This window comes from Hyposmocoma kahamanoa, unplaced genomic scaffold (assembly GCF_003589595.1).
Source record: "Hyposmocoma kahamanoa isolate Upper Pololo Valley unplaced genomic scaffold, ASM358959v1 220, whole genome shotgun sequence".
Lineage (NCBI taxonomy): Eukaryota > Metazoa > Arthropoda > Insecta > Lepidoptera > Cosmopterigidae > Hyposmocoma > Hyposmocoma kahamanoa.
In genome coordinates this window covers 754,825-770,803 of record NW_020653740.1, presented here as the reverse complement: position 1 = coordinate 770,803, position 15,979 = coordinate 754,825, and the positions used below count along the sequence as shown (strand labels likewise).

At 41.0% G+C, this 15,979-nt stretch overlaps 1 protein-coding gene across 1 annotated transcript; it reads right to left on the bottom strand.

The window, feature by feature from the left end:
• Window positions 1–2,520: 2,520 nt before the first annotated feature.
• LOC113227885 (equilibrative nucleoside transporter 4) lies at window positions 2,521–15,212 on the bottom strand. The gene is made up of 10 exons (XM_026460965.1): window positions 15,046–15,212; window positions 14,000–14,154; window positions 13,395–13,598; window positions 13,048–13,286; window positions 12,894–12,966; window positions 12,597–12,809; window positions 11,409–11,596; window positions 10,675–10,803; window positions 6,297–6,408; window positions 2,521–3,106 (listed from the first exon to the last, which is right to left on the bottom strand). The coding sequence occupies exons 1-10, from the start codon at window positions 15,210–15,212 to the stop codon at window positions 2,919–2,921; spliced, it is 1,668 nt and encodes a 555-aa protein (XP_026316750.1). The 3' UTR covers window positions 2,521–2,918.
• Between the last annotated feature and the right edge of the window lie 767 nt (window positions 15,213–15,979).

The following is a 15,979-nucleotide window of genomic DNA, read 5'->3' as shown; positions in this document are numbered from 1 at the left end:
CAAATTGCAGTCGGTTCCGACACTGACTGCAGCAACTATCGCCACTGCGCGCCTAGCTCGAGAGCTCAGTGTATAATTATGGATATCGAAAAGGAAGCACAGATGTTACGTGTAGGGTGTCTCTGTGTTCGAAACTTTTATGATTCTAAATGTTGACTTTACTTTTTATTAAGGTAATAAATATCGCTATAGAAATCTTCTATTGAAATTTGTCAACAAACTCACGTCCGTAATCCCCGATTATGCATATACTGCGCCGGAATGTACGGCTAAAAAGTAAACAAAGGCAAAAAAAAAATGTGCGGGTGAATTCGTCGAGAAAAGTTTTAATAATCATGTTTTTGTTTTAGATATGTTGATTAAGCTCTTAAGTTATCGTTACCTTTTGCCACTGTTGAAAAAAAATCAAGGTATTACAGACACAAAAAACTCCTCTTAAAAATGACAATTAGAACTTTTGATTCTCGGACTATCGTTCACATCAACTTTGCAGCTGAAATGTCAACTCTATGCAGTCGATAACGACTGCACGCATTAATTGCTGACGTGCAGTCCATCTGTTAGCAGCCTAACTTGTAATGCTTTTCAATAAAACAATTTTAAATTCAAACTTAAATTTGTAATAATCCGGGATTTCTCGGTACTGACCTCGAATAAAAGCTTTCTCGAAAATTGCCGTGAACGAGAACCCGGGATCGAAATTTTAGTGAAAGCCAAAAGTATAGTAATAATTATGTAGGTGTCTGTAAAATTTACGCCATACCTACCTAATTGAAAAGCTTATTGTGCAATTAACTAGGTATTTCAAAAACAATGTTTAACTATAATTTCTCGACTTTTGAACATTTGTAAAAACATATTTTCATGTACAAAACTTGATTTTAAATATAGTATAGTGTAAATAAAAGTTATTTAACAAAGGTAGTTAATAATGTCCGTAATGAGCAGTGAATCCCTTTAGTTTTGACATCACCGACACCAGGATTAGACAAGGTATTTTTCTCGATTTTACTGGTATAGAAGAAAATATAAAACACTTCCCACTTTGCAATTCAGTATTTTAAATTAAAGATAGAGTCAAAAGCAAATTGAAATACTAACGTACGTTGTAGCAACTACGTATATGTCGTATATTTTAAAGATCTTGCAGCGATAGATACTCATCTTGGATAAATAAATCACGTAGGCGTAGCGTAAGAACACAAACACGAGTGAAGTAAGGTACACAAATATGTACACTCTGTTACACAAGATACCTCACCTCCATGCCTAAAACCAACCCTTTGGTTCTGAGAGCCATCTTACGAATTAGACTACAGAAATGATTTAAAATGACAGAAAAAAATAAAGGATTTCAACTAGGGGCAATACGTTGGAGTGTTGTTTAAAGAATATTAACTTATATTTCAAATCGATACTAAATTTCGTCATTTAATATATATATATATATCTAGGCTTGGTGTATGGACTGCAAATGACTAATACTCGTGCTTCGATTCCACGAGCACTATTTTGTTTTATTATGTATTTTTAACGGGATTGTTTCAATTTAAATAGTTAACGTTGACAAATCACAAGTTCAAGTTTTTATTTGCAAGTAGTTTTAAGTAATTATTATTTATTATTATTATTTATTGCACAGGAAAACGAACAAATTAAATTTAATAAAAAGAAAACTTAAACAAAACGTACTGCTTATTTCCATAACAAATTTCTTCCTGCAGAACTAGACACAGGTCACAATAACTATACATTAACGGGCTTACGTGCACAAAAAAAACAAAATATGTAATACAGTATTAATAACATTAAACTATTATAAACTAGATAAATACATATTTCAGAATATAATATACCTATAAAATGGATGAAACAGTGGATAAATAAAAGTAGCTAACGATCTACTTTCATGAACAGTAATAGAAGTGCGTTCCGAAGTTTGATGAATAGTGAAGGAGTGAGAATAAAAACCGGAATTTAAGGAAGGAAAAGATAACTGGGACATAACGAGAGAGCGACAGGGTTTATCCTGACACCTGAGAAAAATGTAACGCTCTTTCAGATACTCCAGAAACAGAGGGTTATGAAGAATATTGTAGAGAACAGAGACAATATGCATTTTCCATTCCATTCCTGCTACTAGTTATAATTTAGAAAAATAAAATAAAGTATTTGTTGAGTTACCCACGAAGTTAACTTTTATTTCATTCACCAAATGTTTGTTTCATTCACCTAATGGTGGTTCACACTATTATATTGCCCTAGCTAAACGATATTTTATTTTTTATGTGATTCGAACCACGCTTCGCCTCAACTTGCAAAGCATAGGACCACGACAGCCTTACTATTGCAGTTGAAATTTGTATTCAGTAAAAACTATACGTTAAAGATCAAATTGGTTTAAAAACTTTCCTACAATTTTTTTCACTAACGCGATCAAGAAGACATATTGAAATGAATTTTACGGGTTACCAAAATTAGGTTTGTTAAACACTTTTCTCCACATTTAAGTATATGCTCAGAACCAAAAGGTCAACAAAGTTTTGGTATCTTGTGTCAATGCGTGTACCTACCGCAAGTATTTACCTGTGAATTAACCAAAAAAGGCAACATTGATTATAACTGTTTCAGCGCGTGCAAAATTGAACATATAGTCCATGACAATAAGATGGAATTTAAAACGTAAAAGTTTTTTCAGTTACAGGTACAGAACCTTTCAGGACATTATAATTTTACCTTACCTGTAAGTTTTATTTCAAATTTGCACGCACTGAAACCTTATGACGGTTACCTTTTTTAACCCTTGGAATTAACACAAATGCAAGTCGATTGTGTTTGATCATACTTTTAGTAAATCGTTAGATAGGTTTTAATATTATATTATCTCCATATTGTAAAGAATACGGGTAATAATACAGTTAGTGCGTTAAAGTGAAGTTAGGAGCGATAGTGGTGGTCGCAGTGGTCGTAGGTATGGTCGGTAGCGGTGGAGTGGGGTAGATTCTGCACGGAGATCCAGCTGGAGGGCCCAACATGCTCAGAAGTAGGTAGGAGACAAGAGAACCAGATAGCAGGCCGCCATTATAGGAGAGCGTCATCATATTACCTGAAAACACATTATTGAAAAAAAAAATTCTTATTCTAGAATCTCACGGAGATAGAATTTGCTGTTTTTTAAACTATGTTCTATCGTAAGACCATAAACAAAGTCGCTAATAACCGTTTTATCACAAAACAAAATTTGATGAAACATTTCTCAATTATCTAGTTGACCATAATAAAATGACAAATAATAACTAAATACTGCGCAAATATTATATAAATTTTAGACAACATCACATACGTTGCTCCGACCCCAAAGAAAGTAACTAAAGCACTTGTATGGACATCGGAAACAACGATGGTACCACAAACATCCAGCCTCGAGACTATATAGAAAAGTTAGTTTTCTATATTGAATCTGATGGGGATCGAATGATCGAATCCGGAACATCAGAGATGGCGACTTCATGAAAGCCGGTGAGCAAGCCACTTGACTCGATCACAATATTTAAGTCTACTTTGTCATTTTTGTCCTGAATAACTTTGAAGTAAATATCTATAAACTTTGAGCCTTGGATTTAATGATAATAATAATATCGAGTTCGTTAGTATTCGCTATTGCTACATATCGCAAATTAAACTATTTTTTTCGGATCCAAGTCGCGTCGTACCTATATTTGTTTTTTCCGTGTAATTTTTCCCAAGTGAGCCATGATCATAGGACCAGTAAACAGGGCCGGCTTTGCCTATGCAGCGTGTGCAGCGCACACGGGCTTAGGGCTTAGGGAGCGCCTCTCATGACGCTTTCAAAGAGCCTGTGTTGCTTGCGGCTTAAGCGACGTAAACAGGCTATTGCTTCCCAACATTATTTATAATTGCACCATTTGCACCAGAATTTACCGTGCGATGGGGAAAATATAACATGAGTATTCTATTTTGATCGCGTGCCCACAGAGGGCGCCAGGGTATTGATTGCACCCGGGTACTACATGGGTTAGCGTTACAACTTACAGCAAGTAAACCGAAAAGTTTTTTTATTCGTCTATATTTTAAGTTTGTGTATACGTCATGTTATTATTATGTTATGGCGGCCACTAGACGTGACCAGTGTTAGTTTATAAGAATAATATAAAAATTATGGCGATCATCGCCAGTGTCAGTATTAATAGGAACGATAATTTATTTTTGTGGGGCGCACTATAAGTTTCCGGAATGAATAAGAAAAAATACTATAATGGTCAGAAATGAGTTTATTTTCAAATTTCATTGAATTGATATTCAATTATTTTTGTGAAATTATTCCACTAGTTTGTTATAATTATTAATACAAAGATCGAACACTCAGAAAAAATTCCTTCGATCCGGCCGGATCCGAACCAAAGTCTTCTAGCATACCGTGTCAGACATCAGTTCAAATCCGGGAGGATCGAAGGATTTTTTCTGAGTGTTCGATTTTTGTATTAATAATTAATGAATTTATTGTTTCTCAAAATATTCTCCGTTAGCGTTAATGCACTTTTTCATACGAAGAACCAATTTTGAAAACATTTATGCCACTCCTCCGTCACAATCTCTGAAACATATTTTTCATACTCTTCGACAGCCTCTTCAGGTGATGAAAATCGTTGACCGCGTAACTGGTTCTGAAGTTTTGGAAATAAATAAAAGTCACTAGGTGCCAGGTCGGGACTGTCCGCGGGATGGCTCATAAGGTCAACGTTATTCACCTTCAAAAATTCATTTGTCTGTCTGGCCGTGTGAGAACTGGCATTATCGTGGTGTAAGATGATACGGCGCCTACGGTTATTTTTACGGAGTTTGTCAATAACTTCCGGCAAACAAATGGTTGTGTACCAATCATTATTCACGGTACAGCGATTCTCCAAAGCAACAGTAGCCACGTGTCCAGTTTTGTTAAAAAAAAGACACAATCATCCGCTTAGATAGGCACCTTGCACGCGCGCCGCTTTGGTTGGTTTCGGCTCATCTCGAAAGACCCATACGCTCGATTGTTGCTTTGTTTTGGGATCGTAACTATAAATCCATGTTTCGTCATCTGTTACTATGTCCCACATCACTGTCTGTTTTGATCATGCGGCGCACAGCATGGATGTTTTTGTTGTTCACAGCAGTAGGCGGGCGACAATCACGAAATCCGAGTGAAGCTCAGCTGAGCTGTTGCATTACACTTAAAGTCGTGGAAAATTATACTACGAAAAATTTCACGAGTTAAATCCATGGTGATGTCGACAACCAATTTCTAACATGAAGCCACAATGTAAAAACAAGTGACAGTCAGATGAAACAAACTGTATTCTACAGCCAAAGAGTTCCATTTTCAAATGTTGTAAGTACTTTTTAAATGTTGTTTATGTAAGTGGCCAGTTCCGGAAAATTATAGTGCGCCCTATGTACTAGCAGGTAGATACGTATAGTTTATAAATTGAAATTTTCGTCGAGGGCAGTACCCTGGGGCATCGTGCCCAGTAGGCTAGCAACATTTTCCCTTTAAATTGCTAAACTTATTTGCTGTTCTCGGGCGCTCTGTCCCACGCTTTCAAGGACATGGGAGAGGGCTACGGTGTCCACACAGGTTTAGTCCCACACTAGCTGTCTCCCTAGCTTCCATGGACCGACAGTCATACCGTCAGGTCTCTTACCATCACGATCGTACGATGATGCTATTGAGCGCTGCGTGTCGAGATATGCGGCCAGCGCTTCAAGTACATGAGAGGCCATGGTGACCAAACTCGTCAACAGCATCACCACACGTGCATTGATGGGGGTGGACTGTTCTTGCCCCCAATCGGAGGCAGACAGCTAGTATGAGGGAAAGACCGTCTAATAATGTGCCGATGTTGGCCGAGAGTAGTGCCTGCAGCCAATACCCAGACTTGGAAATTCAAATTGATACGTCATTTTTCATTGCCTTGTCATCATTAACTGCTTTCGTAGCCGAACGGTTACCATGCTGCTCTACCACGCAGAGGTCCCGCGTTCGATTCTTGGCCCGGAAGAAATATTTTGTACGGCCTTTATTTGTCTCGTGAGTTTGGGTATAATTTGTCTATGTGTGTGTCCATGGCAACCGCGATCACGGAATACACCGCGATACAAGGTTTTCCTAGTGTGCGCTATGAGTGTGTACATTATTTGGATGTTTAGATCTGAAAAATAGTTTAATTTCCGATAATAATATTTTTTAAGTGCGTTTTCATAACATGAAATGGTTTTAAGTATGGATATTTATGTACCAGCTATTTCTCGATGTTCTCGGCTAACGCGTGACGGCGCCATTATCATAGGGACTGATCCAAAGAGACCATTCGAAAAACCAAGCACCACTGAGAACATAATAGGGTAGATCTGAAACAAACATATTTTTTAAATCCTGAAATTTGAAAAGCTAATTAATTCAATATGCTTTACTAAGTACTCATTGAATAAGTAGAAACTGTATCATTAGGAACGAGTCTCGCCACTGAGCTCAAACTTAAATATCCTATACGAATACTACCCTTTTTTATATTTTGTATGAAAAAAGAATCTATATAATTTTATCTATCAATATTTTTGTACAATCTAAACAGGTAAGGTATTTTAGCAATAGTATGTACTATTGCTATTTGGAACAATCATGTACCGTGCGGTGACGGATTAGAATACAATTCACCGCCCCTCTCTTCCCGTGGGTGTCGTAAGAGGCGACTAAAGGATAGGATATTGGATAAAGGATAGATATAAGAGGATATTGAGCTACCAGCTGCTGCACTGGTGGTAGGGCTTGAAAACCCGGCTGGTTAGTGACCACCGTGCGCATGGTGGAAAACCCGCCAAGTGTTCGCTAGTCGGATGCGTTCCGGGATCAGTCAGCGTACAACCAGAGCCCGAGGCAACGCTGCCGCGACATTTGTGGTCTGTGGAGGCTTCCGCCGAACCAGTGCCAGGACAACTGCATTGACCCGCCGGCCAGGGAGACCCGTAGAAACGGTTGTTCCGCTGGCCGCCCGCGGTACAGTACAGGGGCCCAAGCGTGCTTAACCAGCTCGTGAGGCAGCCTCACCATACCGCGCATAATCTCGGTGTGGTTCGTCGTGCCGGTTGGTGACCGGGAGGTGGGGTCCCGGCGGCCATTCCCGGGGGGGGGGGGTTCGGGGGCCCTTCCGTCCGGCGGATCAGCGCAACTTGTCTTTAGGCAAGTCTCTGGGGAAGCAGGCCCCGCGATTTGACCGCTTGTGTCGCGGCACTGTTTTCTCGCTTCACGCCTCTTTTTCCCTCCAACATGTTAGCACAAAGTACAAATTTCGGTCGTACAGCGGTGCACACCCCCACCACTAAAGCGCTCTTTAAGGTGGAGTTCACGAACATTCGAGGACTCCACAGTAACATCCACGCCGTCCACCAACATCTTGAGACGGCTCGACCAGAAATGCTGTTCCTTACGGAGACGCAAATACTCTGCCCGGCTGACAGCAGCTACTTGAATTACCCTGGCTATATGCTTGAAGAGTCCTTCAAAGCGAAAGCTGGGGTCTGCTTGTTTGTCCGGGCAGATGTTTGCTGTCGCCGTCTGCGTCATTTGGAGGACCCCTCCTTCTCCATCCTTGGGGTACATGTTGACCTGGGCAGTCATTGCCGTGTCTACATGTGCCTCTACAGATCCCACCACGGCGACATGGAGACAACTCGTCTCATAGACCACCTTACTCGGGCGGCAGATGACGCGCAGGCGCAGTTTCCTACAGCGGAATTGGTGTTTTTAGGGGACTTCAATGCTCACCACGAGTCGTGGTTGAGTTCCTCTAAAACTGACCATGCTGGAAGAACTGCCCACACATTCGCTCTCACACACGATTTAACCCAACTGGTAAACCAGCCCACCCGGATACCAGATAGGGTTGGTGACGCGCCCTCTTTGTTGGACCTTCTGCTGACGTCTCGCCCGGCTGGATATCGGGTGGAGGTCCAAGCCCCTCTGGGCACTTCGGATCACTGCTTGATATTCACTAAAGTGGCAACGTTACTGCCACCACCACCTACTGTGGCTAAACGCCGCATTTGGCATTATGCGTCGGCAGATTGGGACGGTATGCGGGACTATTTTGCATCCGTTCCTTGGCGGCAGCGCTGTTTTAGTGAGGTGGATCCAACAGCTAGCGCGACTGCCGTTGCTGATGAGATCCTAATCGGGATGGAATACTACATCCCGCATTCGGATGTCGTCAGTAAAGGGAGGCGCAACCGCTGGTTCAACCGCGAGTGTGCTGTGGCTGTTGAGAACAAACAGACTGCATACCGCGCTTGGATCAAGGGTCGAGCTTCAGACGATCCCAATACGAACTCACTTAAAACAGCCTACAATAATGCCACCAGGTCTTGCAAAAGAGCGTACATCAGAGCGGATGCTCAGCGCGTCGCACGAGTTGGCCAAGAACTCCTGACGCATCCCACTGGTAGTCGTAGTTACTGGCGTCTGGCCAGAGCCGTTGCGTCGAACTTCTGCCAGCCCTCGCTGCCCCCGCTGAGATATTCTGACGGCAATCTAGCCCACAAGCCGCAAGATAAAGCCGACCTCTTGGCAAATCTGTTTGCGGCTAACTCCTGTCTCGACGACTGTAACGCACAGCCACCAACTCTACCTCACTGTGGCTACACGATGTCTGATATTCGTATCAGACAATGCGATGTGCGTACGCAGCTGCAGTCTCTCGACGTCCGGAAAGCTAGTGGTCCTGATGGTATCCCAGCGATTGTACTTAGGAGCTGCGCAGCTGAGTTGACCCCCATGCTAACGCGACTGTATCGTCTGTCACTCTCTTCAGGTCGTGACTCTTGGAGAGAGGCTAATGTGCAACCAGTTCCCAAAAAAGGCGACCGATCAGACCCGCATAATTACCGTCCCATAGCCATTACTTCCATAATATGCAAGGTTTTAGAGCGGATCCTTAACAAACAACTGACCCAATACCTAGAAGATCACTCCATAATTAATGATCGGCAGTATGGGTTTCGTCCGAAACGATCAACGGGTGACCTTCTAGCGTACTTATCGCATATTTGGGGTGAGGCTATAGACAAACGTGGCGAGTCGTTGGCTGTTAGCCTCGATATAGCCAAAGCGTTCGATCGGGTCTGGCACAAAGCTCTTCTCTCCAAGCTCCCGGCGTACGGTTTGCCAGCCCAGTTATGCAGCTGGATTGCAGATTTCCTTCGTAAGCGGGAAATTCGCGTCGTTTCTGACGGCAGCATTTCGAGGTTCGTGAATGTGAACGCCGGCGTACCGCAGGGATCCGTCCTATCTCCCACGCTTTTCCTTCTGCATATCAATGATATGCTTCCACTTGGGAATATTCATTGTTATGCAGATGATAGCACTGTTCATGGGGGATATCACGGATTCCCCGCAGCTGGGCGCGCCGATACTGACAGAGAGCGATCTAATCTTGTCGGTGAGCTCAATAGGATATTGGACCTCATCTCTGCATGGGGATCTAGAAATCTTGTTGAGTTCAACGCCAAGAAAACACAGATTTGCGCGTTAACAACAAAATTGTCGCCGTTCCTTCCCATGCCTTCTCTGATGAGCACAGCACTCTCACCTCAGAGCAGTTTTACCTTGCTCGGTATGGAAATCTGCTGTGATTTGAATCCAAGGAGCTACATCGAATCTGTGATCAAAACAGCCTCACGGAAACTCGGAGTCCTGAACAAGGTGCGACGTTTTTTCACGCCGGACCAGTTATGCCTGCTGTACAAAACACAGGTCCGGTCTTGCGTTGAGTATTGTTCGCACTTGTGGGACGGCTCCGCCAAGTACCTACTCGATGCCTTGGATAAATTACAGCGTCGTGCAACTCGAATTATAGGCGACGAAGAGGTCTCATCACGCCTTGAACCTCTGCAACTGCGTAGAGATGTTGCATCGCTTAGCGCCTTTTACCGCATGTACCATGGTGAGTGCTCTGAAGAGCTGTTCAACCTCATCCACCTTTCCCCGTTCCTGCTCAGAAGCACGCGTGCTGGCCTTCGTAGTCACCGTTTCACTACCTGCCGCATTCCATCGCGTACTAAAAGGTTTGGTGGCTCCTTTCTCTGCCGCACGGTTGACAAATGGAACTCCCTTCCGGCACATGTCTTCCCTCCCTCTTATGATATGGGGTCCTTCAAACGAGGCGTGAAGAGGCATATTGTAGGCAGGCAGGGTGGAGGTGGCTAGTGCAGTGAGGGTTTCATCGCTGCACTAGGTTCTTTCGCGTTTGGATACCACTTTCCACTTAACATCAGGTGGAGTGGAGTCATTTGCCTGTCATGTATAAAAAAAAAATCTTTAAATTTTTTATTATTATACCAAGTGCCAGGATAAAGAAGTCGTGCGCCTTGTGGCAAGCTGCCTGTCCATAGCAGTTGCAGTGCCACTCAAAATTTTAAATTTCCAAGATCTGAGACATCAGTTGTCAATACCCGTGTGCCTGTAAATTCACCAGCGGCCTTACCCTTTAAAACTGGAACGCAGTAATGCTCACATTTATTGTTAAGCTGCAGAAATAGGTAAGGTCGCAATACTTTCCTGGACGAACTCTTTCACAAGCTCTACTGCTACTAAATAAATAGAGTAATAGAAAAAATATTAACATCGCCAACGATGTGTGGTGAATGCCTCGGTGCAGCACAAAGTAACATCAGAGGCACTAGCAGCAAACGTAGACCACTGGCCATCAGCAGCTGACTCCGGCTCCATTCGTAAGGCCATGCTGCTGCTATCTGATGGTAGAAAACATATTTGGTATGTAGGATGCATATCTGGAATAGATCCGTCAGCCGATAAAGAAGGAAAACAGCAAATGCTGCAATACAAACATTTGTCGTTCAATATTTACTTAGAGAATTAAGCTTTACAGTTTTTTGTAGTCATTAAGTAGTAGTAGTTCAATGCAAAACAAGTGAACTTTAAATGGCATGTGATAGTTGTATGTTGGATGAAAAAAATGTTATTGCTTAATTATAATATTATCTTATATGCCAAGGTCGACCAATTTTTTAGTCAACGCAGTAGGAATCGTCTTATATCTAAGGACCAATCGCCACTAATACCTATTTTGGTCCATTGTTGTTTAAAGCTTATCTAAAGAATGAAGAAGACGATCGCTGTTTTAAGTTGCAAACTAATATACAGGAAAACGCTCTCTCCTAGACGTAGACGTTATTATCTATGTATGTAATATCTCCTACACATATCTCTCCACGTCGAGTCATCGTATCTGTCACCTTCCACACATAATACCCCCGGCCCCGGTAAATAAGGATAGCTAATCTACCTAATGAATCATTTAAATTATCATATTACTCCTTAAAAAAGAAAACGATACCTTTCCAATGAGATCAAATAAGTTAAAAGCAGACATTAATATAATGGGCATCCAGGATCCAAGATGACAGGAAGGCACCTCAGACGAAATTCCTGGGTAAAGACTGAGCGTCGTAAAGTACACCAAACCTATGGATACCATGTAGGGGTAGATCGCACGAGCCACAGCCCATCGGGCTAAAACAGCGCCTGCAAAGAAATTACTTCTGTAAAGTACCTATAGTAGCGCAAAATTGCTCAAGAAAAACATGATAATGGTTATACGACGGGAAATTATAAATACACCTCTAGATTATCTCCTATTCAGTGCAAAACATGCAATTTAAAGATGAAAAAATAACGAACCTACTTTAAAATTGCAAAAAAATATATACTTACAATTACATTTTAGGGCGCCGTTTGTAGAAGGGCTGCAGGGGCGAGTCTGTGGCGCAGTGTGACACTGCAGCTGCGTTTTCAAATCATCATTATAATTTCAGCCAAAAGATGTCCATTGCTGAACATAAACCTCCCCAAAGGAATACCACAACGACCTGAGCATTCTCCGGATCATCAGTTCACCTTGTGGGTGGTCTGCCCACGCTGTCTTCCGCTACGCGATCGCCACTCAAGAACTCTTGGCCCCATCGGCCATCTGTTCTGCGGCAATGTCTGCCCACTGCCACTTAAGTTTCCAATTTTTTGGGCCGGGTACTTTGGTTCCATTGCGGATATCCTCATTATTGATTTGATCTTGCAACGAAACTTTGAGCAAAGCCGTTTCGCTTAGCCCTTTGAGTGACCTTGAGCCTTCGAAAAACTTGAGACTTGGTCGCTCACTGTCAACAACAAGTCTCTGTGCCGTAAGTCATCACTGGCAACACACACCAGTCGAAGACTTTTGTCTTGCGACACTGCGGTATTTTGGACAAGAAAATATGGCGTAATTTCCCGAACGCTGCCCAGCCGAGTCGGATTCGACGATTGACCTCTTTCTCGCTTCTAAATATTGTATAAAAATTAGTAGAAGCGCGGTTGTATCGCCACAGACTCGCCACTGCAGTGCTTCTATAAGCGTCTAATTTGAAGGCGCCCTTACAATATTTTTTGTTAATTTACCTTCGAACTGAAAAATTCAGCATTGTTAACTTCTACCTACTACCTCAAGAAATAAAATTCTATTTATTAATCTAGACGAAGTTCAACTTACGCTTAAAAGCCCGCCAAGAAGTAGGTCTCTCAGGTGCTTCGTAGACTACATCTTCAACTTTATAAGAGGGCCGTGGTGTATGCAATAAAGAAGGTGATGCGGAAGGTTCCGACAAGCTAGGCGGTGACGCAAGCGGAACCGAGGCACTCGTAGCTGTGGGTGAATATAATGGGTTCGCGAAACTGAACGCACTTGTTTCGCCTCCACCTGCAACTATTAACATATTGTGTACTATATAACTTATATGCACAATCTACATTCGTCATTGATTTTGTAATGATTACATGCATCATTTACCTTGATTGGCAGACACTGCAGGACTTTGTAACTTGAGTACACCATAACTGGATTCCGCAGTTTCACTCTCCATCTGTCCAAACGTATAGAGATTTTAGTACGATTGTATAGTTATTATTTATGACATGTACATTAAAGAAAATTGTTATTTAACCAATGTAGCATCCTCATTTGGATTCAAATGAAGCTGGATTCGCCTTCGATGTCGCGATTCGTTGGTCAATCGCAAGTAGTGCTGTACTAACGGATGACGCATCATAACGTGGTGCAACATGGTATGTCCCAATAATATAAGGATTGAAAACACGAAGAACATGAAAGTGCTCCGTTGAGGCGACCTGAATCCGTACTTAGTGACAATTCGGTCTATTGAAACCCAGAAACCAGCAGCGCCTGGAAAATAATTACGGCAATTAGATTTTTAGCATTTATCATAGTGACAACTACTGCAGGATGATTAGCCTGTATTTTTTAAGCTGTAGTCTGTTGAAGGGTTCTTACTTTCTCCTGCCATAACAGCTTGTGTATACCTAGGTGGTAGACACCCAGTGAAACCATAATACGAAGCTTGTTGCACAGTGCAACCAAACGCTACAACGCCAATAGCAACCAAGTTTATGCTATACGATACATGTCTTGAAAATCCGTCCCAGCCGATGTTGCATACTGCTACAAATAACATCACAGCCAGAGAAACAAGGATTCCTGAAAACAAAACGGGCAGTCGTAGCTGTAAGGTAATTTACGGCAGACATGTCAGTCTGTTTGTGGGTTTGAGAAATATCATTGGTTTGATTGTTATAAAAAAGAACCTAAGTTTCATAACCTAACCTAAGTTTCATAACCGCCAATGTAACTTGAACAACTGAAAAATATTTCGGCATAACGAAATAAACTGTAAAAACAATTTCGGTCTTCATGTACGAAACTAAGTAGATACCTAATGTATGAGTTAATAAATAAAACAAAGGATTGGCATCAGCATCATAAGCTTGTATATTATAAGTATAGGCAACTGAAGGATATATGACAATACTTATAGTCACTACTTAGTTATACTCGTATACTTTTGTATTAAATTCCATGTGTAAGTGACATTTGCTTACCAAATGTGATCCTAGTGTTGTACGTGAAGAGATCAAGCAATAAATTGTTGATTACTACTGCAACGCAAGCCGAGGCAATATACACTGTCGACATATCGAACATTATAGTCGATCCAGGGTAATGAAACTGGAAGTAGTCTACTGCCATTATGAAACTGAAAATATAACAACATTTTTATTTAATTGGAACCTTAGATTGAGTAGCAAATAAGATGCGTCCCTATTTTAAAAATAAGGCCGCATGTACAGGTTAATAATCGTATTAATTTTAATTTACGTATGTAGGTAATATGTTGATCCGTAGGTATTCTCGGTGTACAGAAGAAGTAAAAATAACGCCGGTGTAGAAACTTTGACAGTAAGTTTTACTGTCAAAGTTTCTACACCAGGAGCCTATGGGTTGACTACACCAAATGGCCGCTGGAGACCCTACGTGTACAGTACAATAATATTTTTAGGATGATGTCGGGACTGCCTCGTTTCTGTAGTGCATCGGGGATGTTTGCAGAGTATGAGACGGATGGTTTTGCTGTCAATCTCCGGAAAAAGACAGCATCCCTAATGCGCAGAGTGCCGGACAGCCCCAACAGCATCCTACAAACTGTGGCTGGTAGGATTACCTCTCCCATGTGGCAACGCTTCATGAAGAAAGTGATTTGAAAAAGATAATGTAAAAAATATATGTATCTACTAACACTAATTTATAATCACTTTTCTTGTTATTATTACTAACAAATTATGGAACTCGTTGTCCGAAATAAAAGACATTTAATTTAATTTAATAATATAATTATTATTCAAAATTTAATTTTGAACGCTGCGGTACAATCTGTGCGTATTAAAAATGTTTCAATTTCTATTAGAAGCTTAGTATTTTTTTTAAAGATTCCGTTTACTACGTCATGTCTTGTTTTATATCACTCACGTTGGGCGCCAAATGTTTGTCCTATAAGACTACGATGTACATATTTGCATTATAATGCAATATTATAATATCTATATTTTAAAGCCATCCAAGATTGTTAGCCTAATCAATAATAATTTACCTGTTATATGGAAGGAGAAATGCTGCTCCTGCAACGAATAGGGTAAAGTAGACTGAATTATATCGGTCCGGAGGTGGATCGGCTGGTTCTCCCGGGGCAGCCAGGTCCCCACGGGCCGCTCGGATAGCTTCAATGCGGGCATACCCGCGTCCTAAAGTCTCGTTCATCTTACACTATTGTACTTCTCATTTCGAATTCATGTAATCAAGACAATACGACCCATTGTTTTGATTAATACTCTTAATACTCCATGACGTTTTCACGTTGACGAATTATTTTATCATTAAGTAAATAACAATATTTACTTTTAACACAGATTAATCTGGTCAATTTAATAAATATTTTGATGTGATTGTATTTATAAAAATATTCGTTATATTCGTAATTTATTAATTATACGTTAAAATTACGTTATTGACCTCTATATTTTTGCACGATTTTGATTTAAACGTCGATTTTTTAATTACATTTTGAACTAGTGTCCATTTTTATTACGATATGATACATCTAAACAACACCAGCCGGTGGTTCTTGACAGGACTAAATATCTAATAACGCATGCGCGACATCATTGATTTTAAGGGATGGAATTCTAAGAAAAGAAAATCGGATATGTACTTTAACTTTAGTTTCCCAGTCTCTATTATTTTTCTTAGAAATATATTCAAATATTTAAAGGAATCTACTAACATATAGTAAATTCAATTAACATATCCAGAGAGTACATCGCTCAATGAATATAATGTTCGGTATAGATAGCCTACTACCTCTACCTTGACATTTGGATTAAATTTCGTTATTTTTGTTAAGTATTTTAGACATATACTGCACCTTTTTTTTTTTTTTTTTTTTTTTTTTTTTTTTTCCGGGGAATTTTTTTTTAAATTCCCCCGCCCCCCCGGGGGGGACGCCGGGGTTTTGTGGGGCTCTCCCG

Bases quoted from the DNA above. Each gene is read 5' to 3' on its own strand.
- LOC113227885 (XM_026460965.1), bottom strand. From the start codon at position 15,212: ATGAACGAGACTTTAGGACGCGGGTATGCCCGCATTGAAGCTATCCGA. The intron at 14,155-15,045 runs GTAAATTATTAT...TTATATTTTCAG, and splicing joins TTTCTCCTTCCATATAACAG to TTTCATAATGGCAGTAGACT. The intron at 13,287-13,394 runs GTAAGAACCCTT...ATTATTTTCCAG, and splicing joins AGCTGTTATGGCAGGAGAAA to GCGCTGCTGGTTTCTGGGTT.